Genomic DNA, 24,118 nt, shown 5'->3' with positions numbered 1-24,118 from the left:
AGTGTGACAAAAATCAATTTTCAGATGCAAATGAGGGTGCCATAGGTGACATTTTTCATACCCAATAAATTGCTTGTCTGTGGCTTTGAACTAATGACCACATAAACAAGAGAGATTGGTGCCAAGGTATTGCATTATAATCTTAGCAAAGTTTTATGAGACTCATGCTACAGGCAGAAAAGAGAAACTATACCAAGAGAGGGGGCATGAACAATTTGAGGAAACCTGTGAGTACAGATAGAGTTCTTTATTTATTTATGAGTTGGTTTTCCACTTACAATCTACTTTGAAAAAATAAACAAGTCAGTGCTCTGTATGCCATCTGCCTGCCACATCTAGCTCATTATTCTCCACTCCTCCTCTTCGCTATCCCTGAACTTTCCTCCCAGTTTCTCTCCTAAAGAAGTTTGTCCAAATGGGATTCCCTGCTGTTACTCAATGGCTGTTTCTATTTATCCTCCCTTAAGTGCAAAAGCAGAGTGAAGAGCCACTCAGGTGGCCCGCAAAACTTCAACAGAAGTGGCAGTGGAGCAGAATCAGCATCTCACTGAATCTTGCTGAAGTTCTCCCCAGGCAGTTGAACATCCTGCAGTTTCAGACTGTTTTGTTTACTTCCTAGATGCAAGGATCACAACAAGATCATTCCCAGAAAGGTTTGGTTTTGTTTTTCTTTTCCTTCGAATCACAAGCACTTCAATCTTTGTTTTAAGCAATGAAGGAATATATATCATTTTTGTGCTATTAAATTTCTGTACTCACACTGCAAATACATTTAAACTTCACAGTTCTAGAAATCCAGTGAATCCAGTCACCAGCATTACCTCTAAGAACAGCAAAAGCTTTAAGAGACCCCGTTGCCCACGTTGGAACGACTGCAGTTCAAAAACACAAGCCAACATTTGCACAGAACACTTGCAATTTTTATAGGCTTGTCTGAGGCTCAGCTTGGATAATCACAAACTTTGTGAGCCTGAAAGTTTAGTATGGAATTCCTGAGAGACATTCACTCATGCAACACAAACAGAATCACGATAGAAACAGTACTTTGATGGCATGTTGGTAGTATTGTTTACTACTCTAGCTTTTCAAACCTCAGAAGCTTTGAGTAAATTTAAAGTTTCAAAAGCTAAAGACTTGAATCTTGAAACAAAAGATGAATCTTTGTTATTTCACCTTTTTCACATGTTAGAAATATACAAACTGTACTAAAAAGAGAAGGAACTGAATTTTGCAGACATGTCCTCAAATAGGATAATAATTTGGGATTCAAATTTTACAAATATCTTTTAAAAGCCTCTCATGTTGACATAGTCAAATAATAATAATATTGCTGATGATGATGCTTAGCCATGAACTTTATGTCCTTTTTCTTCCTTCTACTCCAAACCAAAAAGGTATTTTCTTCTGCTCCTTGTCTAGCTCTATCCTCTTGAAACATAATAGCTCCCTCTAAAGTCAAGAAGTCACTGCACCTTGACTTCACCTGCCAGGATCATCAACACAACTGGGGAGCAGAACAGGCTTCTAATACAGTGCAGACATAACTTGGAAAATACAGTTTTAAACTTTTGCTTATGCCACTTCTCTGGTTGGCTAACTATTATTAGTATATTCCTCACAGACAACAGTTTATTTCTATTGCCAGAGCAACACTGGGCAAGGCATGCAACTGAAATTCAGGGCATCATGCCATGACCATCCCCACCCTGTTCTTACGAAAAGAGAAATTATGATGGAAAGCATGAAACACAGTGTTCCCTGCCTTTTAAGGTCAGCAAAGAAACATATTTCACAAGATAGCTAGTATTAATCTAGCTTCCCTGTCAAACGCCCTCCATCTCTTCATTCCTTTAGTCTTGTAACCCATGCAAGTGTTTAGAAAGCAAATCTTCAATTCCAAAAGTCCACTAGTGACTGAGGTGGCTGAATTTCCTGATAAGATGAAGTTCTCTTTGCACTACTGCTGATCATGTAGGAAGTGCCTACCAGTAAATTCCTAGCCAGGAGAGGATCACAGTGTAAGTCCATATCTCAGAGTATCACAGTGTCTTCATCCTCTACAACCATAGCAAGTACAACAGGTTTGTAGAGTGACAGTGGTTATGTAGAGCATATTTTTACTCCATTTTATAGTTCTTCCAGTCTGGAAAGCACACGTAGAAAAATTTCTACTGAGAAGCAGTGCTACAGTCACAAGCTCCTTTTCTACTGTTCAAAGCCACTCATTTACATCAGAATTAATTTAAAAATATAATACAGGATAGTTTTATGAATCCCCAATAAATGGAGAACCATTGAGCTGGGTACTTTGTATTCCACATATAAGTACAGAAGACATAAATATACTGGGACAAATGAATCTACACTTGTTGAAAAGTTTCTATAAACAGATATATGTCATTAGTCCAGATATTCTCTGCTTTGTTGATGGTTGCTATAAGAACAGATTGCTCCAATTTCTCTGTAGTGAACATGAGACATTCCATTAGTTAAACCTTTCATAATTAGAACAAAGCAAGTAGTAAACCTATCCCTTGTCTTATCTACATATTTGTACCTGGAATTCATTAACTTGTCAGCACTGACTCCTTTTGAATAGGAAAGTGAGACAAAAAAAGCAATGTGCAAATCAATATCAACTGTTAAGTCATGTTCTTGTTTAGCACAACGTCAGATAGGAAAAAAAAGAATTAAGAAACAACTTTCTCGCAGAAAAAAACATTCTTAATTTTTAATACAAGAATTTCTACAATGAATTACATAAATTCTAACATGGAACAATTAACTTAAGGCAAGAAGAATTTTTTGGAGATGAGCATAATGTCAAGGCAGGTAAAGATTTGTTTAAATATCCACTCTGAGCAACCTTATCTAGCTGTAAGTGTCCCTGTTCATTGCAGGGGAGTTGGACTAAATGACCTTCAAAGGTCCCTTCCAACCCAAATGATTCTATGACTTCTCTATGCCAAATAGTTCAATCTTTCTAGAGAACAGAAAATTCAGTGAGTCCTACACAGCAGACTGCAGGCTGCAACAAGATCTCCAAGATGCCTGTCTGCACTGAAACTGAGCTCAGTGCAACCCAACAAGTGGTTTAGACTGGACATAAATCAATTACTAAATGAGATGGCCTTTATTTCAAAATTGTGTGGACTCTGCCTGCAAACTACTCCCGTTATTTTATTCCTCTGAACATCTTACTCCTAATATATTTAAAGTGCATCTCCATTTTATACATAGAAATTGGAGGAAGAACGGTTTAAAGGTGGAAATTTTCAATTATGTAACAATTTTTCCTTTTGTCTAGCCTGTAATTTGCTTGGAAGGTCTACAAGCAAGATTTTACTGTATGTATAAACAAGATCTTATAAGCCACAATCTTTGATAGTATTTCAGTATTGCTACAGGAAAACCAAGGAAAATTAATGCAAATTCAAAATGTTTTTGCTCTCTCCTTTCACCCTCCTAAATACATATGCTTACACTGGAATCCAGAGTCTTGCTATTGTGTAAATCCAAGATTAATTTCCTTCAACTTATTTTTTCATTTTATAAAGACTGAGGCTTAATCATGTCACTTATCTAATTCACAATTGTTCTGAAGCATACTTTCAATTAATAAAATGATTCTAAACACAGCCTAATGCATTAAGTGCTAATTGAGGAAAAGACACAATAATTACCAGTGGTGACAAGGAATCAAGAAAGATGCTAAAGTCAAGAAAAAAACAAAAATCCACACTATCAAAATCCACACAAAATCCTTAACTACCCCATAGTTTTGTGACACTAGGAGATACAGTAAATATATCCTTCAAGTAAACCAGCTACTTTTCTGTTAAGCAGACAAATACTGGAGCAGTTATTTCCCTTTTGTAATATTTATATTTCCCGTTATTTTTCCTGTAATCAATTCTCATATTACATATTAAATATTATTCATATTAAAGAAAGAAGAACTGCCATTTGGGATACAGATGATTGAACAGATGTAAAATTTATTAAACATCATAGGATTGATAAGAATCTGCCTTTTAGTATTTACAGATTTCAGATAAAAGCTGTAAGAAATTACAGTCAATACATGAAGTCTGTGATTAAAAAAAACCAAGATGTTTGAAACTTCTGAGATCCTTTAAAGAACTGCTTGATCAAAAAAGCATTAATTTTGCAAAGATTCAGATGAAGGCATGAATATGACTTAAAATGGCAGAATAAATTATTTTTTCTGTTTTGTAGATATCTAAGACGATTGGCATAGTGTGACTACCCAATAACCATCTGCACAATTAATATTCTATAGAATATATCAACACTGTGCTAATAGCATCCAATAGAGAGGACCATACGCCAAATGACCATCCCACTATTACAAGCAGTCTTCCTGCAACTGAACATGGAAGCATTAACAATTAACATCAAGGTCACCCTCAAATAAATTTTGATTTGGACACTTCTCATGGCAGATTTATGAGTAAATTCAAAGCTCATTAAAGTCGGTGAAATGACTCCTACTGACTTAATGGAGTTTGCATTTAGTGTACTGTTTTCCATGCTTTCCTGATTACACGGATTTGTGAATAGTCATGCCTAAAATCAACCCTGTAACGATAAGCTTCAATCCTTACCTTGCATATACATGTAACTTGGTCAGCAATGAGTTTAAGCATCACACATGAGCCAAAACCACAGAATCAAACCTTCCTCATCTCTGATGTTCAGTCTTTGAAGTTTTAACATCCTCTTTTCTTACTGTCACCTTAATTCCTCGTTTGAGGGTCAATATGAAGTACGTCAGACAAGTCTGATTTCAAAGATTTTATCAGCTCTAGAAGGATGAATGTTGGGAACAGGGGGAATAGAGCAATCCACTCAAAGATATCACAGTACAGCAGCAAAGAGAAAATTCCATTGTCTGCAGATGAAGCGAGTTACTTAACCCATCCTCATGGCTTCCTAAATATATAAGGACACATATTTTGATCTATTCATAGACAGGAATAAGCAGGGTCTTAAGGATCCTGAGCCTCACCCATCTTCAGTAATACACATGGTGATAGGGTAATGAAAAAGGACAGGAAATAGGCAGGACTTGCATCATATTAAATTGATCACATAGAAGAGCTGACACTTTCTGCCTTGACCTACTGCAACCACTTGCCTTTACTGATTATCAGAAGACAGGGGAGAGCAAGTAAAAATTGTTCAAAAATAACAGATTACAGGTAGTATTGAAACTATAGATGGAAACTAGAATGGATGGAAATAATTGCACTGATGTTAAGATTACGATTTCAGGTAGTAGGTACATTACTTCATTGAAAATTTGTTTATAAAAAAAGGAATGATATAACACAAAACCACTTATACCATGTATATACTCCTAACACAATATTTTTCTGCTATGTTTCTATGCATGTAGCTAGAAATCAAATACATGCAAACATTCTCAATAAGCCTCTCAGTATTAAGGTCAGGTTTTGGATATGATTGATGGCAATAAATCAGAAGTCAATAATTAATAACATATCTTTGAGCCAGTGCCAAAACTATTATCAAACCTCCCATTTCCTAAACCAGGCACTGTACTTAGTTCTTAATCCTAGCATGAAATCCTGCTGCAAATGGCTGGTAGGAATCACATATCAAATCAAACATGGGACACCAGTGAAATAATCACCTTAATCTATGGCAAGAGTTTATAGCTTTCTACAAAGACCACAACAGGAGCAAAATACCCAGTCTGAATATTCTTGTTGCCAGATGCTGCCATGTTGGAGCACAATCACAGAGTACACATGGTCCCAACAGGGGTTTTGTCTACCAACAATATGTTTCAGCAGTCATGAATTTCCTTTCAAATAGGAGTGGTTGACTTATTATTTAACTTTAGGAAAAGAAAGACAAAGATATGAGAATATTCATCCTGTGCAGAGAACAAACTATGATATGTGATATATTTCAGCTAATCAGAAATTTTGAATTTACTGGAAGCCTTGCCAGTGAGTTCAAAGGTCTGAACCAAATTATTATACCTCAAGAGAGCACTCCAATGCCTTATTTCATAGGGGCTGACATGCTATTTTATCACTACACTGTTGTGTCTGAAGGAAATCCTTTACACTTAGATACAGTCTTATTTAAAGCATTCAGAGCACAATCAGTATCAAATTTCTTACTAACATTTCTTTCTGAGGAAGGTCAAGACTACGTCAAGGTGGTACTAATGTACTCTACAGTCAATGCACATAGCAAGTTTTGAGCATCACCTAAGACAGCCCAATACCACACAGGATCACACTCTTTAAATCTTTATACCAAAAAAACAACACGCCAACATTTGAGAACGGCAGTTTCATACAGTCATTCAGAGATTAAAAAAACATTCATCTTTCTTCTGGGTGATTAGAAGATACATATTTATATAACTATAAAGCTAGTACTCTTAGAGCTTCTCTCCTTTTAAAAGATTTACAGGATCTTATCTTAAAAAGTTGCATATTCTACAGCCGTGATTCATTTTTCCATAAAACCACACTCTAATTCTAAAGATAGAAAAGAAATAAAAGACAAAAGAACTCCAAGATAATTTCTCTTCAGTTCAAACATATGCCAAGTGATTCAGTAAATATTGAGCACCATCAACCACAAGGGTGTTTGCTGACTTGCAGATAAACTAAAGCGTATCCGTTCCTTTAGTAGTTTGAACAGCTGCTATCTAAATGATTTTTCATTGCTAAAACTTAGACCAAACCATTTTATCAGAACAGTTACTAGAAATATTTTAACAAATTTATTCTCATCACTCCCCAGCAAGTTTCTTGCTTACTTTATGCAGCAAACATTCATAGCTGGGTTTTGCTAGGAAGCTGGAGGTAAAATTCTATCTATCCTTTCCAATCTGCATGGTTGCCTATCAGTTATTTTCAATAAAATCTTCCTTTTCTATAGCAATAAAGTACTCAGAGCAACTTCAGCAGCAGCAGAAGTATTTGCAGCAACCAATTTCTGGCCATAGCAGGACAATTGGCCACTTCACAGAATGACTTAAGTTGGAAGGGACCTTGAAGATCACCCAACTCCAACCCATCTGCTGTGTGCTGGCTGCCACCTGGTAGACCAGGATGCCCCTCCAGCCTGGCCTCGAATGCCCCCAGGGATGGGCACCCACAACTTCTCTGGGAAAATGGAACTGCTTGCCCTTCCACCTTCTTCTTTAATTACTCTCCTTATATACTCCCTCAGTAAGAGGAGGAGATATATACATAACAAGGAAAACTATTTTTTTCCTAAGGCGGATCAAATGCTTAATTCAAACGTTATTCAGCTTGATTTGGTGGTGAAATAAGTGAGAAGCTGAATGAGTAATAACTCCAAGATGACTCCACACATTAACAGAGATGTTTATTATATGGAGATAACATTAAGCTTTAACTCCGTTCATTCTTACGCTGAGTTCTTTAACCTGCCAAGTTATTCTAGGGATCCAAGAAAACAAATCATAAAATAAGACAAAGAATTGTTCTTCAAACCAACAGAATTACAATGATCAACAAATAAGGAACTTCAGATCCAAAAGGAGACATCTGTCCTTGCAGTGGCAGAATAAATTAATGGGGGAGGACAAGTGTAAATTTTTATCCCATAATGCTCCATTAAATGCTCACGATGTGTGCTGAGATAGGTGTTACTACAATAAACATAATAAATGTTCCTTCACATTTGTGAAAATCAGCATGGAACTGTTGGGGCAATCATTAGGAATGATTATGGATGTCTATGATGGAGAGAAATTTCTAAGATCATTTTTACATGTGAATAATTTCTCCTATTATGGCTCCCTTTCAAATCCACCCTGTTTCTGCGAGCTGCTAGAAAAGATTATAGTGGGAGAACAACAGCTATATTTTGCATCTCTGACATATAAATGTACCTTGAATTTAGGTTTGAACACAGCTTTGTTTGATTTTCACTAAGAATTCCCTCCATTCCTTAATGAATCTGAGGTATCCTTGGTGAAACTGGGATAGCTGTCATGTATTGACTTAATTCCTGCATGATGAATGAAAGAACAAAGAAGAAATGGAGATGTTCTCTTGTGTACCAGAAGTATCACAGGTTTTTCTGGCTTCTGTAACACTTTTATTCATCATGGCTTTGAGGACACTGGGGATAATGTCAATTTCAGTATGACATGGAAATCACCATGCCCTTTGCAGAAACTTACTTTAAAAATGGCTCCATTCTTACCCTGATGTGAAAAAAGCTTTATGAAATATGCATTAACGGTACAATTACCTATGCAAGTACCTCTATACGTGTACACAAATACTTCTTTATTATTATTTGCTATTTCTACTGATTTGTGCATTCCTACACGCATGCATGTGCTCTCTGGGTACTCGGTGGTTACACTTCAAGGATTCTACAAAAAGAAAGCCATTTTATAAATGTAAGATATTACGTATCCTATGAGACATTTACTTATCCTTTATGATCTTACTTAATGTTTTACTAAATCATGTTTAGCCTGTTGCCTTCCCTCTTATATGCTCATTTACTACAATGAATTTTAAATTTAAACCTTTTCTAAATGCTTCCTTTAAATGTTCCCGCATCTATAGTACAATTCTTCCACAATTTCATCAATAATTTTGAGAGATTATCACACAGTATAAGTGCAGTTTCTCCATATCACCAAAATACTTTCAAGCTACAGTTCTGAGTCAAGCTTGAAAAAAAAAAAAAACAACCATGTCAGTGCAGGGTGATTTATCACTCTTCCACAAAATTTAGTGGATTTTTTTTTTTTAAATGGATAAAGGACAGTTAGCATCCTAGATCATAAAAAAATGATAATTCAATTCAAAAGGTCTTCACACAACTCATCTACCATTCAAGCTTTCAGGAAAATGTTTTAGTGGTAAGAAGTAGATAGGTTTTTCTTAGTATTCTGTGCTGGGGTGAATTTTAATTCAGCTAGAAGACTTAAGTAACTTTCAAACAATCTCACTGTGAGATTTATGGATGTTTTGCCATTAAGCCTGGATGAAGGATAAGACCCAAGTGTGTTTTAAAAGAAAATAGAATAAAAACTGGTTGCTTTCCAGAACTGCATTTGGTCCTGAGCTTCCACAGAAACCTTATATTTATGCCAGATGCACAGCAAGCAATAATAAAACCAACCTGTGGATGATACCTGTTACTGCAGAGAGAACAGAAAGCCTAAATGTAATTCAGTGCTGACAGAACTAATGATTTTAAGTGGTGAGTTTTTTTTTTAATTGAAAACTGCGCATTTAAAATACTTTTGCTTGATATTTTTCAGGAGTAATTTGGACTCATTAACAAAGATTGCAGTCGGTTCAAAACACCATCTCATTTCACCCTGGATTCCCTATTAGACCTATTCTATACTTGTCTTAGCTGTGTTTGCTACTGGGAAGTGCAAAGTTCTTTTTCCAGGATAAATACTTCCCTAGTCTGTGTAGAATCTGAATGAAAATTATTCAAAGAAGAAAGCACTGAACATTCACAGAAGCTAACACCTTCTTGTTTCACAGTCAATTATTCATGGTTCCAGTCTATAAGACCATTTTTCTCTCCTTAAATAACCAAGTACATCTCATTTACATGCTGAAGCTGTGCACTGAGGGAAAGGGAAGGAAAGCTAGCCTACACATTTGACCCAAGCATTTATGCACACGATGAATAAACTTAGAAGACACACTTTGGCCAAATAGGGAACGTTACATTAATGAAAACCACCAGTGGCTCATGGTTCTTACAGTTTTTATTCTGGTATTCAACACAATATGTAATTGTTGCTATGGCAACTGCCACAACTCTTGGCACTAAGATAATTCTCAGATAAATGGATCTTTGTCAAAGCAAACTCCAAAGCCAGCGTATACGAAAACTGCATTTCTTTGGTGGTGGGAATTTGCAGAGTTAAGTTGGAAGGATAAATTCAGTGCAGGCCTGAGGGAAAGCACCAGCCCAGCAATAAAAGCAAGGCTCTGCTGTAGAGCTGAGCAAAGGGGAAGCGTGGATGCTTGTGAAAAGCCATAACCCTGTGCACTACACTATGGCATCTGGAGGGTCAGCCTGCAGTGTCCTGGGGAAGAAGTACAGGAATCACATCTGTATGGCACTGCCAGGCAGAACTCCTGCTTTGTGGGTTTGACCTAAAGCCTGCTGGGGTCTGATTACTTCAGGGGGTTCTGGATCAGACTGAAGGAAAAAAAGGAAAATTAAGTGACTGGAATTTTTATAGAAAATAGCTTATTTCAGTGGCTAAGGAGATTTACTATGATAAAGGAGTTGTTTCCAAACAGCAAGTGGAGGCTTTTTATAAAAATATAGAAAAAAAAAAAAAAAAAAAAAAAAAAAAAGGCAGCTAAGAGATACTAAAGAATGACCCATTGATGAGAACAAGATCTTGCTTTCACTGACATTAATTAAGATGTATTCTGTGAAACATGCACTGTAGCATTGCATCCTTCCACTGATGATAAACGTGGGGAAGAGACGTTTACCAAGATTTCATCAACCCACAGGTGTTATATCCTGAAGTCACTTACAGCTCAGATTTTAATGCATGAAGTTCAAGTCGACCGGTGTTTGCAGCGTTATAAAGAGCAGAAGTAACAGAAAGTTGTTCAATTCAAAACTAATAGGGGAAGATTAGTATGTTAAGTTTTCTGGCAACTGAGCATAAAAGCAAGAAGAGACATTTAGACATTTTTCTTTGTTTGCTCTTTAAGAAACTCATGTTTATATGCCTAAGGGAAACCAACATGTCCAAAGGAGAAGCATCTCCACAGATTCTCTGGGAGTAATTTTATTCTACATGCTGTTTCGATCAGCGTAATAATTCATAGGTATGTCATATTGATATACCTCTGTGACTTACTTTATTTTGTGCCTTAAAATGAAAAGCAGAATACGGTGTTTTATTTATGCGATGCATTACTTTTTGTAGCAACTGCTATATGCAAATCTAATAATATGAAACTCTTCTAGACTGCTCGTCAATATCTCATATGAGATTCCATCTTCATGCTTTTGCAGTCATTTTCAGCCTATTTGGAACTCTATTCTCAACTGGAAAAATGTTAGCATACATTAATTGGAACAATTGCTTGCTATATCAGAGAGGTTGATTCTTGATCTTACTTTCCAAATGAATTATTGAACTGCCAGATTACAAAGCTCAACCACTCACTTCCTTGTGCAAGTATTTTTTTCTGCAAGAGAATCATAATAAGATTATTGATCCTTTCTCATCTGTTCTAAGGCAGAAAGCTATGCATGTAGGATTTAAGGCTCTGGGTGCTTTTTATCTCATGTCAATAAAATTTGCAATAAAATTTGTACTTCAAGGATAAAATAGAGAAGTAAGGCATAAATAAGAAACACTAGCATTTAAATCCAAGGAGTTTAGTTTCATTATACCTATTTGATACTTTAGGAAATAGAGGCACAGGCATTAAGGCAGCGACTTAATAGAAAAAGGAATTCAGGCCTGCAAAGCAGCATGGCAAGCTCCACACCAGGCTGCATCTCCCATCCTCTCTATAATAGAATGTGGAACTGACATTGGGAAAACAATACTTTGAGAGAAGGAAATGCACAAGCAGTGTATCTGACCAGCCCCTCGCTGTTACAAAGTGGACTGGACAGAGTAGCAGGACTCCAGCAACCTCATTTCCTTCGATGTGAGCTACTGCTGGAGACAATTTTAAACTTTCCTCATCTACAACATGCTGTCTCAGGCAGCGCTCCTCCCTCCTATCTCTTCTTTTCCTTTTCCATCTAGTGCCTGAAAAGTGTCCTGAGGGTTTGACAGTTTCTAATTTAATCATTTCATCCTTCTGTATGGAAGACTGCTGAGCACCATACAGTGAAGTAACTACGAGCCTGGAATTTCTGAATATCTGCCTGTCCTCTTACCTGCTTTAGTGCCAGACTCTTGATATCCAACTCCCCTCACACAGTGTCTGTGATGCTGTAATAAATAGAAGTTCCAAATAATTCTCTTTGCTGTGGAAAATAAAGGCTACATTTGCCACCACACACGCACAAAAAACCATCTGTAGAGAAAAATTGTTTCCTAAGGATTCTTTTAGCAAAAAGTCTACTAGGAGTTTAGTTATTAAAACTAGCACTGGATTATAAAGCAGGAGCAGGACTAAGAAATACCCATTTTATTTAGCCTTGGAGGACACAATTCAATTCCCAGCTAGCTGCATTCTTCAACGCACCATTTTTTAAATGGGCCTCTAAAAACAGTTTGGCTATACTTTGTCCTTCACAAAAGCAGACTTTTAAAGTAAACAAATAAATGCTTTCATTAATGCCCGGCCAAATGCTCAGATGTGATGAGTCCTTTACTACTAGTCCTTTAAAAAAATGCAGGCACTCAATGAGGCATAATTTTGAATTATTGCCACTCATCAATTCTGTCAGTTTGCTCCCTACTAGGGTTCCATGAGTGATTTATTTTTCCATTAGAGATCCCTAGCAGTTCCATGAATTATTTAGAATGAGCCTAAAGTTCATTTTTAGGACTCCTGGGTGAATTAAAACATTTCCACATATATTTAGTTAATATCACAAGCACTCGAGTCCTGACCACGTGAAAGATAATTAAGCAAACATGAGGCAAAGCAGAGCATAAGCACAGCCATACGCCTCCTCAGCGCTGCCCTAAGCTGAAAGTAAGTGGACTTCATTCCTTCCACTGTCACACAGCACTCTGACTGCCCATGGGTACAAGAACGTACATACGCTGAACTAAAAAGACAACACCACCCTATAGAGCTGCACCCTCCATGCACCCATGGCAACTCTTCTGTGCACTCATATCCCACAGAAATCTGACATACAGAAGTCCAGCTCTTCTGTCACTAACTGTACAACATTCTGTGATCAGAGAGCAACAGCCAAGTAGGCTGCTGATGCTGAGGAACCATCCATCTCCTCATACTGCAGTCATGGCCTTCCTGTGATGGAAAGCTGCAGAGCTCATATGTCTCAGGCAGAAGAGTAAGGAAACATGACCTTTAGACTCAAAAAGCAGAATTATACCACAAGTGGTACTCTAACAGCCACTGACTGTATTAGAGCCTTGGAGGTACTTAATCACTTACCACTGATCAGTGAGGCTATCTTCCCACATCTTCAGCAGGAAATAATCATATACCTCAACCACTAGAATACCAATAGCTTTCTGCTCTTTTTAAGCTTTAAATACTTCTGATATTCCTCTTAAATATGTTTGGTAGTAATCACCCTTCAAAGTTTCAGGAATTACACTATCTTCTTCCAGGCTCAGTCTGCATGTCAGCACATTAGAGATCATTGTCATCAGTCATTTTCCAAACATGTTGGGAATCTACTATTAGAAACATTAACAATGGGATTTCACAGATGTAGGTCACGTGCTTTCAGTAAAGAACTGGCAGTCACTGGTAATGGGGAAAAATATACTAATTCCTTAATAACTTGCCCAGAGAGGTTGTGGATGCCCCGTCCCTGGAGGTGTTCAAGGCCAGTTTGGATGGGGCTCTGGGCAGCTTAGTCTAGTACTAGATATATAGGCTGGTGGCCATGCATATGGCAGGGAGGGTTGGAGCTTAATGACCCCTGAGGTACCTTCCAACCCAAGCCATTCTATGATTCTCTGATTATCCCTTAATTAAACAAGGTACTTTAAGTACTGAATGCTGAGCAATGCTCCGGCACGCAATCATCATAACCCTACGAAATCATGCTGAAATATTAGGGCTCCATCTGAGCACTTCTTAGCCAAGGCTCCTTGCCTTAACAGATGGAGCTGTTCTGCTGTTTCCATGCTTACACATTCAGCCCATAAATTTGAACTGAATCCTCTGCTTTTATCAGAAAAGTCACATCAGATAGGATGCTGTTATCTTTATATCCTTCTGAGGTATGACAAACAGAAAGACAAGGCTGTCTGCTATGTTTAAAATAGGCAAATAATAGCTGAAATTGTTGATAGAAATATTTAAGAGCTACAGAATACTAGCTGAGGTCAAGTAGGACAACCAGTCCCAAGACATTTATATCATCTTGAAGTAGTGTTGATCCTCATTACATGGATTTCCCAGCTCACAGTAATGCATCATCTAAATCCCAAAGGCACTGCACACACCAAGAATCAACATGCCAAAAAAACAATGTTTTAGTTATGAGCTGAATTTCAAAACTCACAAAGAACTGGTGAATACAGGTAGAGATAATATTATGAGGTTGCTCTGCATAGCCACCCATGAGGGGAAACTGGCAAGGAGCAGAATATGTCAGGTCCAGACTGGTCTTCCCTCTCTGAAGCAATACAGAGTGGTTTTAACAGAACCTAGGAGTGGGGCCAAATTAGATTTGGCTTCTGAATGCAGTCTGATGATAAGTTTCAACACTAGATATTAATATTAATGGAACATTTTGAGAAAATACTGTCCAGAACCTGGATAGGATATAAAGAGAAAAGACCAGTAATAAAGCTCTGTTGTAGTCAGCACAAACACACACATGTTGATTTCTGCTCAGGCGGCAAAACTACCCCAAGATTGTAACTTCCACAGAATATGTCCCTTAGAAAGGCAGGGAAGAGTTACTTCTCTTAGTAAATCAGTATAACAGCATCAGAATATGATTCTCAGAGAATCGGATCGTCATAAAGAAACCAATCCCATTAAGTTTAACTCCAGCCTTCCAGTTGGGATGTTTCAAACTTCTCTGTGGATTCAGTAACTTTCAACAGAAGAATGATAATCACCATTTTAAAACAGCTCCTAAGCTTTCAAAACCTACAGTTAAATCAAAATCATTATCACATTCTTGTGAATGCACCAAAAGGAACACGTCTTGCTAGTTTGAGACCAAGGGCAGCTAAATGCCCAGGTCATCTGAGTTACTTTTTGTACTCTGAGTTTGATGGTGCGTGGTCCTGAATCCACAGTTCTGACACAGAAGAGTCTCTTAAGTATGACTTTGTTAAAATTGAACTTTCTGAAGGTACAGCATATTTAAATAAAATTAAATTCCCTCTCAGTGTTCTGATCAGCTCTCTGCACAGTTACACATTCTGATACTTTTCCCCTGCTGGCAATCTACATTCACATCTCATGCTGCTTAAAGCGCAGATCAAAACCTTTCCTCAGCCACAGACTTTCAGAAGTTTGTTCACTCTTTCCCTTAAAGCTGAGTTTTTTTAAATGAAAAACTTGAGTTATGCTAAGCAATGAAAACTTTGATAGCTGAAAGTCTAAATACCAAAATAAAACAACAGATAAGTGATTCTCATCATGGCTTCTTTATGATTCCTTAAAAGCATAGGTCTACAGCAGTGCTAGGTTTAATTGTATAGGAAACCACTGTCTTGCCTGCCTCTTTACTAAAATGCCAGGATATACAAATGAAGGCTACCTCACATCCCTTTCTGTTACTCTCATGAGCACAGAGTAAGCATTTCAATCAATTTGTGAAGCACTTTTCCCCAGACTATATGGTTGGTATTATGCTGAAATTCCAAACTGGAAAAAAAATGGATACAGAAATAAGTGGGCAGAGTGGATGTAATGCTATAATACAATGGAAAGTGCAGCAATGATATTAAGGTTGCAAAGTCCTAGACTGCAGCAAGTGAGGACATGCTCAAATGCAACAGTCCTGAGCACAGAAACAAAGGAAAAGAATCTGCTTACCCTTAGAAGGCCTCAGGTAGGCAAGGATCTCCAGCAAGATCCCCTTGCCTCCACTGCCAACTCTTAAATGAGTTCTGGGAAGGAGTGGATCCTGGCTCCACCCCTTCCAGGCACTCATGGCATGCATCTGAGCTCCCCTGGGTTGGCCCTGCCTTCCCACCAGGTGTTCAGTTACTGCTTCAAGCTGTGACTTAGTATTTCTGCTACAGTGGAACAAACTCAACAGTGCAGATAGAAATATTGACGGAGAGTAAATGTAGATTGGAATTTGCAAGCAGAAGTTGATGTAGTATAACATGTAATGGCATCAGATAAGCAGACCTGTATGAAAATTTAACTTCCACAGCATAGAACTAATTTCCATGTCCTTAAGACTTACAACAAATACGAAGTAGTAAATTCTAAATTAAATATTTTGAGTATGACTTTTCCATTTGTAGTTATTGCCAAACTGGTTATCTGAGGTAAGTACATTAGAAGAACTTGCCAATTTTGATACTCAGGCTCTCTCATTTAAGTCAATTCTGTATGAATATTTAGTATTTACACCTGAAGATGTAATACATCTTTCAAAATCTGCAAAAATTATACTCTGTTATGTTGAGCTAAGTGCTAAATTGTTACAGCAATACCTGGATGGAATTTTGATCTCTCTGCTAACAGATTCAATCTGCTTGTAGTCCTAGATGGCACATGTAAGTACCTAGCAACATCTTTCTTCTAGTCTTTTGTATTTATCTTACCTTTAATGCACCATGCTTCTCATTAGCTCCAACAATCAAAATTTCTGCCATATCCTCAGCATGCTCAGATCGTGCGTGGACAAACAAAGCTCTGCCAGCTTCTGATACATTCTTCAGTGCAACTAAAGACCCGTCGTGTTCCACCTTAAAGTCTGGGTTAGAAACTTCGAAGTTCAATTTGTTATTCCCCTTGCAGTCATCAAACACCACTGGGGAAGAAAAGAAATAAAAAGAAAAATGAGAAAACTGAAGTTTAAGTATCCACTTTGGAATACAGACTTCAGAAGTTTTCACGTTGTTGGCTTATGTACAGATCTCATGGAGAAATGGCTCCAATCTAAGGGAATACTTTCAAACATTATACTTGCATGGCTATAATATTTCATAGACAATCTTATGAGTATGCAATTTCAGAAAGATGAGGAGATTTTGGCCATACTAACTGGGGAAGGAGGAAATAAACTCACATTAGACATGAACATTTTCTCATCACTCAAAAGCACAAAATGCACACCTAATTCTACAAACTGGGCGACACCAATAGTGGCCTTGCTGTTCTCCCCATTCACTGTAACAAGTGAGATGAGATGTAAAGGCTCTTCTGCTGCCCAAGTGGTTTCAGATATCCAATGTATTTTTCTTTAGTTTTGCTGTTGGCGGTTTGCAAAATATGCAATTTTACATTCTACTGCAAAAGTGTTACATAATTAAAAAAAAAAATTATAGTATTTCTTAATATTCTTATTAACCACATGTAGCATGATGCATGAGCTGCACTACCAATATAGCCGAGAAGAAATCTTAAAAAACAGCTTTCAAAAACCTGTTTCACTTTACATGAAGTACTTACAATATTTATGAAAACCAACAGAGAGAGAAAAACATCCCTAAAGATAAAGATGTGACACTGCCTCATGTTCCTTCTCTGAGCCCAGTAGATTCACTTTGCTCAAAACACTGCCATAAACATTACTGGTGTAATTACAGCCATATGATTAAGAGGTCTTCACAAACTTCTAATTTCTAAGCAAACTCCTCCTGTTTTGACATCTGAATGACGTATTTATATGTGTGCTGCTTTTTTTTTCCCCTAGACGACTTGTTCTATATTTATTACCTGTTCCTCAAGTTACTGTGCTGTAGAATTTTGCTTATCTGTATGCTCCTGCTATTTTAGTTCTACATTTCGATTCCACTGCGCCTTTAAAAGCTGCCTTACAGACAGGGATACAGACTAGAGATGATCAAAGACAATAGTTTTACTGAAAACAAAGCACTTTTAGTAATTTTTAAAATTCGTTGTATGGGTTATTTTGTTCTGTCTGATCGGTATTTTTAAAGGGAAAAAAAGTAAATCCTAGATTCTCTCACAGCTTGGCTAAATCCTAGAGGTAAAACACGTTCTCATAGTGGATGGCCACACATTTGCCACTTCATTGAATTTTGCTGAAAGCAAGAGAGATTATAAATAAAAAAAGAAGCCAGAAGGATTTTGATGGAAGGTTCTTTGTTGGCAAGGCCTCCCCGGTGTTAAACCACCCCTTGCAGCTGATGTCGGTGATATGACAGGCATTTAACAGATTCTCTGTAATCTCCTAAAGCTATCAGCCCACTAAAAGACAAAATTTCTCTGTTACCACAGATGTGAGAAATTGAAATTCTCTATGCTAATCACTGTATAGATTACAGTCTTGATGAATTATGAGTGGATTCTCATTTAACTTATTCTTCTCCACCCTTTAAAAAACAATGGCACAGTGCCTTTGGCAGGTACCTTGTTATACTGAATCAGCCTGTACTTCTCACAGTCCAAAGCTGCTGTTGACCTAGTGGTCTATTAATAGCACACAACTGGAAGATTTGGCATCTCTAGTTGACAAATTCATCACGTCTAGAATAAGATGTCTCTCAGCAAAGCTTAAATAAAAGAATAGAAAGCCTAACAACTATGACAGAGTAACAATTTAAAACCAAATGTCAGAGTTTGGAGTGATAGGATGGCCAAATAGTACAAGACACAGTCAGTAAGCAGCCGCTCTCTGTTGGGAGCACACCTCTCCCACCTTGCTGCTCAGCATCACATTTCTTGAGGCACTTGCATTGCTGCCATCTGCATGCATTCTGCAAATTCAAAGGCCACATGCAGAGCTGACACATGGAATTAAAAGAGGTAGTTGAATGTATATTTTACATTCACTTGGAGTTATGAATTTGAAACTTTCAGACCTTCTATATTTGCTCGTACATTGGTTATGAAACTCTGCACTTTTTCCAACAAAGAGCAGAAGTGAACTTGCTTAAAAGTGAGAAACTTTTCTTACCATATCTCATCCAAAAGCACTGATGCTTTCAATTCCCAAGTCTACCACAGAAACGAAGGTATTTGACAAGGTTAGTAGCAAGGAGAAGGAAAGAAAATGAAAGGGCTATAAGAAATAGTGATATGTAGGAGAGAAATTAGAAGTGGATGGAAGGAGATGAAGCGATCATAAGGACAGAGAACACTGAAGATTATGTGGACCAGGGGCCAACAGAGATGAAGTTGAAGCAAACTGTTAAATTATTATGAGAGTTGAAAAGAAATGTAGCCTTAGATAAAATCTCTATTCTGAAGTGAGAGGCAAATGAGAACTTTATGAAAGCAATGATGCCTTCTGGATCGGGATTACCTGGGAACATCACGGGAGATTGTATTAAATTCCAAATAATTCTCACAGTGCCCCTCACCAGGAACACCTGCATCTTTAAACTCATGCTGATTCTGGGAAAAAGCCAATGAAGATATCCAAACTTGTACACGAGCTGTCTGTACCAAGCTCCAGTACCAGCTACGTGGCCTATGGAGCTTGTCCTGACACCAGCCACACTTCCCTGCCCTGCCAGACACGCGAATGAGACCTGTAGACTTTCAGCTTTAGTAGCTAGCTCAGATTCTAATCACTTATCCTACTGTTCCAGCTAGGTGAATGCTGAGCTAGGTTTGATGCTGGAAAGAGCCTGGAATCTCTGCTAGGACTGATGGAAACTTGGGCATGGGACTGAGATATTCTGAAACCAATGTGAACAAGCACATGGAAGAAGAAAGGAAATATCTCAGAGAGCTCCACTGAGAAAAAGTGTGATCTACGTTGCTATTATATTTCTCTTTTCAGAAATAAAACATGCCATTACAAACAGTTGTCTTAATAAGAACTTTTCAGATTAATATTTAAACAGTGCCCAAATAACAAAAAATAAAAGTAGTTACCAAAGTCTGTGTCAGTTGAATGGATTTGCTCTAAGGAGTCTGCTAAGGGGAGAGAGGAAACAAAACCATCTGGCAGTCTAACATGAAAATGTTGTCTCCCAGTATATAACATTTTGCTGCCTGACAACCATGATGACATATATTTATGATGTATTATGTTTGTGATGTTCGTGCGCTTCTCGCAGAGATTAGGTATGAGGAAAACCATGGGACAGATGACTGACATTATTCATACTATCCATCTGCAGTATAACGGATTGGATGAACAGTAACCTGTTGAGCATCCATATGCACTAAATCTTCCCACAGCCTCTTACACACTCACTTGGTGTCAGAGCTTAAGAAGTTTAGCTAGACTGTAGGCTTTCCAGAGCAAAGACCACTTGCTTCCTCTGCATCTGTAGAGCACTTGAAAAAAAATTATTTATGGTTGCTGCTCCAGGTGCTGCAGAAGGGCAAAAAATTAATAATAGGAGCTGTTCTGCTATAGTCATAAACTAGAATTTTGGAAATGCTGTAGCAGATGACTACAAAGTGACTGTGTCTCATTGTCAAGAACTCAATAGGCAATTAAAAGAAATGATCTAATGTTTATTTACATGAAGGAAGAATTCTTAATTTATTGATGCATATATGACTCTTCTGATGTTGCTAGTCATGCTCCAGCTGCCAAATGAACATCTTTATTGTGCTTAATATGCCATATGGTAAGAGACAGGCTCCAAAACTCCATACAAGCAAAATGAAAATACTGCCAAGCGTCTCCCAATGAAAAACAACATTCATGTCACTCATTTTTCTCTGTTCATTTCTCAGCCTCCTGTACTAGACTTCTACTGCTTTCTGTAAGAAAGTGTGTGAGATGTTCAAAATATTTCTGCCCACTTTGGTCACTGACTTTGAGCTTATCAGAATCAAGGCAACTACAAAGAGGATTCTTCTGTAAGACCTCAAATCCATATTGTAATGGTGAAAAGCCAAAGCTGTGATTTGAAATACTACCTTTAAAAGACCTCAGCAAGAAATTTCAAGTTCCCAGTATTGATCTTTCAGTGCACCCTATTGTCATGATATGCCACATAGGTTTCTGTACAACTGCAAATGTTTTAAAGAGCACCATTTTAAAATATTGGAAGATTAACAGTTGGACCTCTCTTGTAAACTATGTAAGAAGAAAAAATGCCAAAATCTTATATCCAAATGCACATTACACTGATATATTCCTCTTTCAAAGTCATTTTTTTCAAAGTTTAATTTGATTCTCAGAAGTTTAATTTGTTTTCAACAGAAATACAGAATCCGTAATTTTCTCTCTGACAAAATCTCTACAGAGGTATTTTGAATAATTAAATACACACATTTATCTATAAACACACAGAACTTACTCCGTATGTCTCTCTATATATGCACACAAGTTTTTATGTTAGCTAATGATGGCTAGCAACAAAACAGGTCTTTAAGTGAGGAAATTTCACATTGAAAATACATACCAAAAACAGATTCTTAATTATTATGTCAATGAATGTTAGGATCCTTTTTGTAAATACAGTCTAGCCTTGTTCAAATCAGTGGGATTTATAGTATCAACATTATTTTATCCTACATTGTTCTTTTTTAATCTATTTTAAGACGTAACTTCAGATTGAAAGATCAAATTGAAATGATGAGTCGTTTTCTACTACAGAAAGCTGTAGCTGAGAGGGGTCTAGAGAGGTGAGAAAAGTATGTTACAGCTGCACAAAGGCAAGATAACTTTCCAGCCCAGCAGGGAACCCTCATCTGGGCTGAAAAGTCTTCCCTGATCAAAGATATTAGCAAAATACAAAAGTTAGACAGAAACTATTAAACAGACAGTTGATCTTCATTAGCTACATAGAGAAAAGTGGTGGTTGAAGGAAATAGAAATGCTCCTGAGTGCTGGAGTATATAAAAATTCACAAAGTGCCATGACTTACCAAGGCTCTTGTTAGCAATAAACAATGGCAAACAAAAATGACAAACTACATCCAGAAACGACACAGTCAACACTTAATTCCAACCTTTTGAAGTAAAATAACTTAGGGCATAAGGCAATTAGAACACATGCAAAGAGATGGAAACAGGGAATGAATGGCATAGAAACACTGCTAGGAAGTGACTGCTTTAACTCCACAACCATGTTTTGGGAGCAAGCAACAGTACAGTTTCCTTCCAAGCTATAAAAACCTATCATGGAAAAGCTTCAAGTTCACTTTGGAAAATTTCTCTCCTGATTTATGTACTATGAAGGCAGTTTCTCTAAACTGAATTCTAAGCCAAAAAGTAACAGGCAGCAGGAATTGTGCCTGGGCCTGAGGAATTCATTGGGTAACCAATTCCAAACTTACACTGGAAAGTAGAGCATACGACAGTTTTTGTCAGCCTTTATCTCCATCTTCCTATCTCTGGCACGTTTAGCGAGGACCACCACAGTGATACATATTTTTAATTGGAAAATAAAGAAGGAAACAAAAAAGAAACAAAAAACAGCAAAAATCAAATTTTAGAAACTTGAGGCTTTTTTTCTTTCAAACGTGAGTTTAAATATTTCATATCTAAAAGTGTTCTAGAAATAAAATTGTGCCTTAGAAAAGCTGCAAGCAAGACTGAAAGATTTCAAAAAAAAATCTTACGGAGTTTTATGAAAATTCTTTGTGCTATTTTTTTTAACAGTTCAGTGTTAAATTCTAGTTATGTAACAGAATTGTTACAGAATGATCTTAAAAAATCCATCAAACAGTGGTGGGCTATTATCTTCTATTGCATGTTTATGATTCTGTTCTACGTATCTTTATGTGCCCTTTGAAATAAATTATAACAATGACTTATTTAGCATATAGATAGTCAAAAACTGTGGAGATATAAACAACAGTACAGTGTTCATCAGAATATTTTAAGGATTGCTGAACACACAAATGCACATCTATATTCAGCTTCTTTGGAAGAACAAGAACTAAACAACAGACTTGATCTTTGCACACATTTAAATGCCTACAAAAAAACAAATTACCTAAACTGACAAACATCTCCATGCAATTTCTGTATGAGGATGAGATCTGAGCATATTCCTGTTAAAATCTGCAAATTAGGCCAGTAGTTCATCCAGCGGGCACTAGGCTGTACCTATCTGCCCTTCAGAGAATATCCTTTCAACCGTATGTACTGCAGCTATCAATAGTAACAGTGTTTTTTGGCACTGTAAAAACACGTGAGAAGAATACAGCAGATATTAGATAAGCTTCCCCCCCAAGGGGTGGGACCTCACCCAGAAGCCAGCCATAGCCAATGAAAAAGGCAACATTTTAGATGGGAATAAACACACTGGTCCCTCTCCCATGTTACTTGGCCAGCACCAACAGTCTTTGCAGAGATGGAAAAATCATTAATGGTTTGAAATTCTCTCGTGCACTTCAGTTGAGCCATAGGTGATAGCAGACTAAAGGTTTCCTCTGCCTTTATGTAATGGGTATTATGTGTGATTCCAGAATGAACAGCTACCTTCTCACTGAAGAACCACCTTAGCAATTCTCTGTTCCATCTGTGCTTACCTCCTGTTATACTGGTGCTGCATTCTGGTGTCTTTGCATATCTCACCCAGCTCTCTTCTCTTACCAAGCACATCACACCACCACTCAGCTAGGTGTTGGTATGGCATCAGGTACCCTGAGCTAGAGGTGAACAACCCTGACGATACCAGAAGTTATATTGGTTATATTGGAAAATACAAGTATTTTCACAGAGCACTATGCGAAGAAAGTGGCTCTATCAACGCCAAAGTCAAACATTCCTGCTTTTTTTTGGCAACTACATGTCTCTGTTTATCTTGCCTTATGCTTGCTCTTTTCTTCCTTCCGAACAGAAGGATCCCTCAATTGCGTCTCAAGTTTCTCAGCAAACTCCTTTCCAAAACGGGACTCCATCAGCAGTCTTTCACTGCTTGAAGTTATGAGAAAATACAGAACACTCATGACTGAAGGCACTCTGTGCCAGCTCACATTACATGGTATCTTCATATATCCTTTTGTTGCCTGTTGTCTCCTTTAGGGCAAAAATCTAATCAAGCAGAAGGAGCTGTAATTATTGTCAACTGGAAGTTATCTCAACTTATTTATTACAATGTAGGCATGTTATTGACTGATCGCTTAGGTCAGTGGCTGCATTATAAAGTGATGGTGATACTATATAGGTTCGGTTTTAAACCCTGGAGAAAAATTACTTTTTCAATAAAAAAATGTGATATTAGCGACTTTGTTTGAAGAAAAAAATAAAAATCAAAACTTCGGATGTTGTAACACTGCCATTGATGTTCTCAGCACAACACATAGTTCAGTTTAAATGGAGTTGCTGTCCTTTTGGGAATGCAGACAGTGATAATGTAT

General features: G+C 37.4%; 1 protein-coding gene across 2 annotated transcripts in view; it reads right to left on the bottom strand.

Annotated features, from left to right (window-relative positions):
* CDH13 (cadherin 13) overlaps positions 1-24,118 on the bottom strand; it is a 432,460-nt gene that overhangs the window by 268,512 nt on the left and 139,830 nt on the right. For both annotated transcript variants that reach the window (XM_031615494.2, XM_031615493.2), the window contains exon 3: positions 16,475-16,683. In XM_031615494.2, coding sequence (XP_031471354.1) covers positions 16,475-16,683 — 209 coding nt within the window. The remainder of the gene's footprint in view (positions 1-16,474; positions 16,684-24,118) is intronic.

Source organism: Phasianus colchicus, chromosome 13 (assembly GCF_987193195.1).
Source record: "Phasianus colchicus chromosome 13, bPhaCol1.hap1.1, whole genome shotgun sequence".
Taxonomy (NCBI): domain Eukaryota; kingdom Metazoa; phylum Chordata; class Aves; order Galliformes; family Phasianidae; genus Phasianus; species Phasianus colchicus.
Note: the sequence above shows the minus strand (reverse complement) of the source record. Positions and strands in the feature narration are given on the sequence as shown.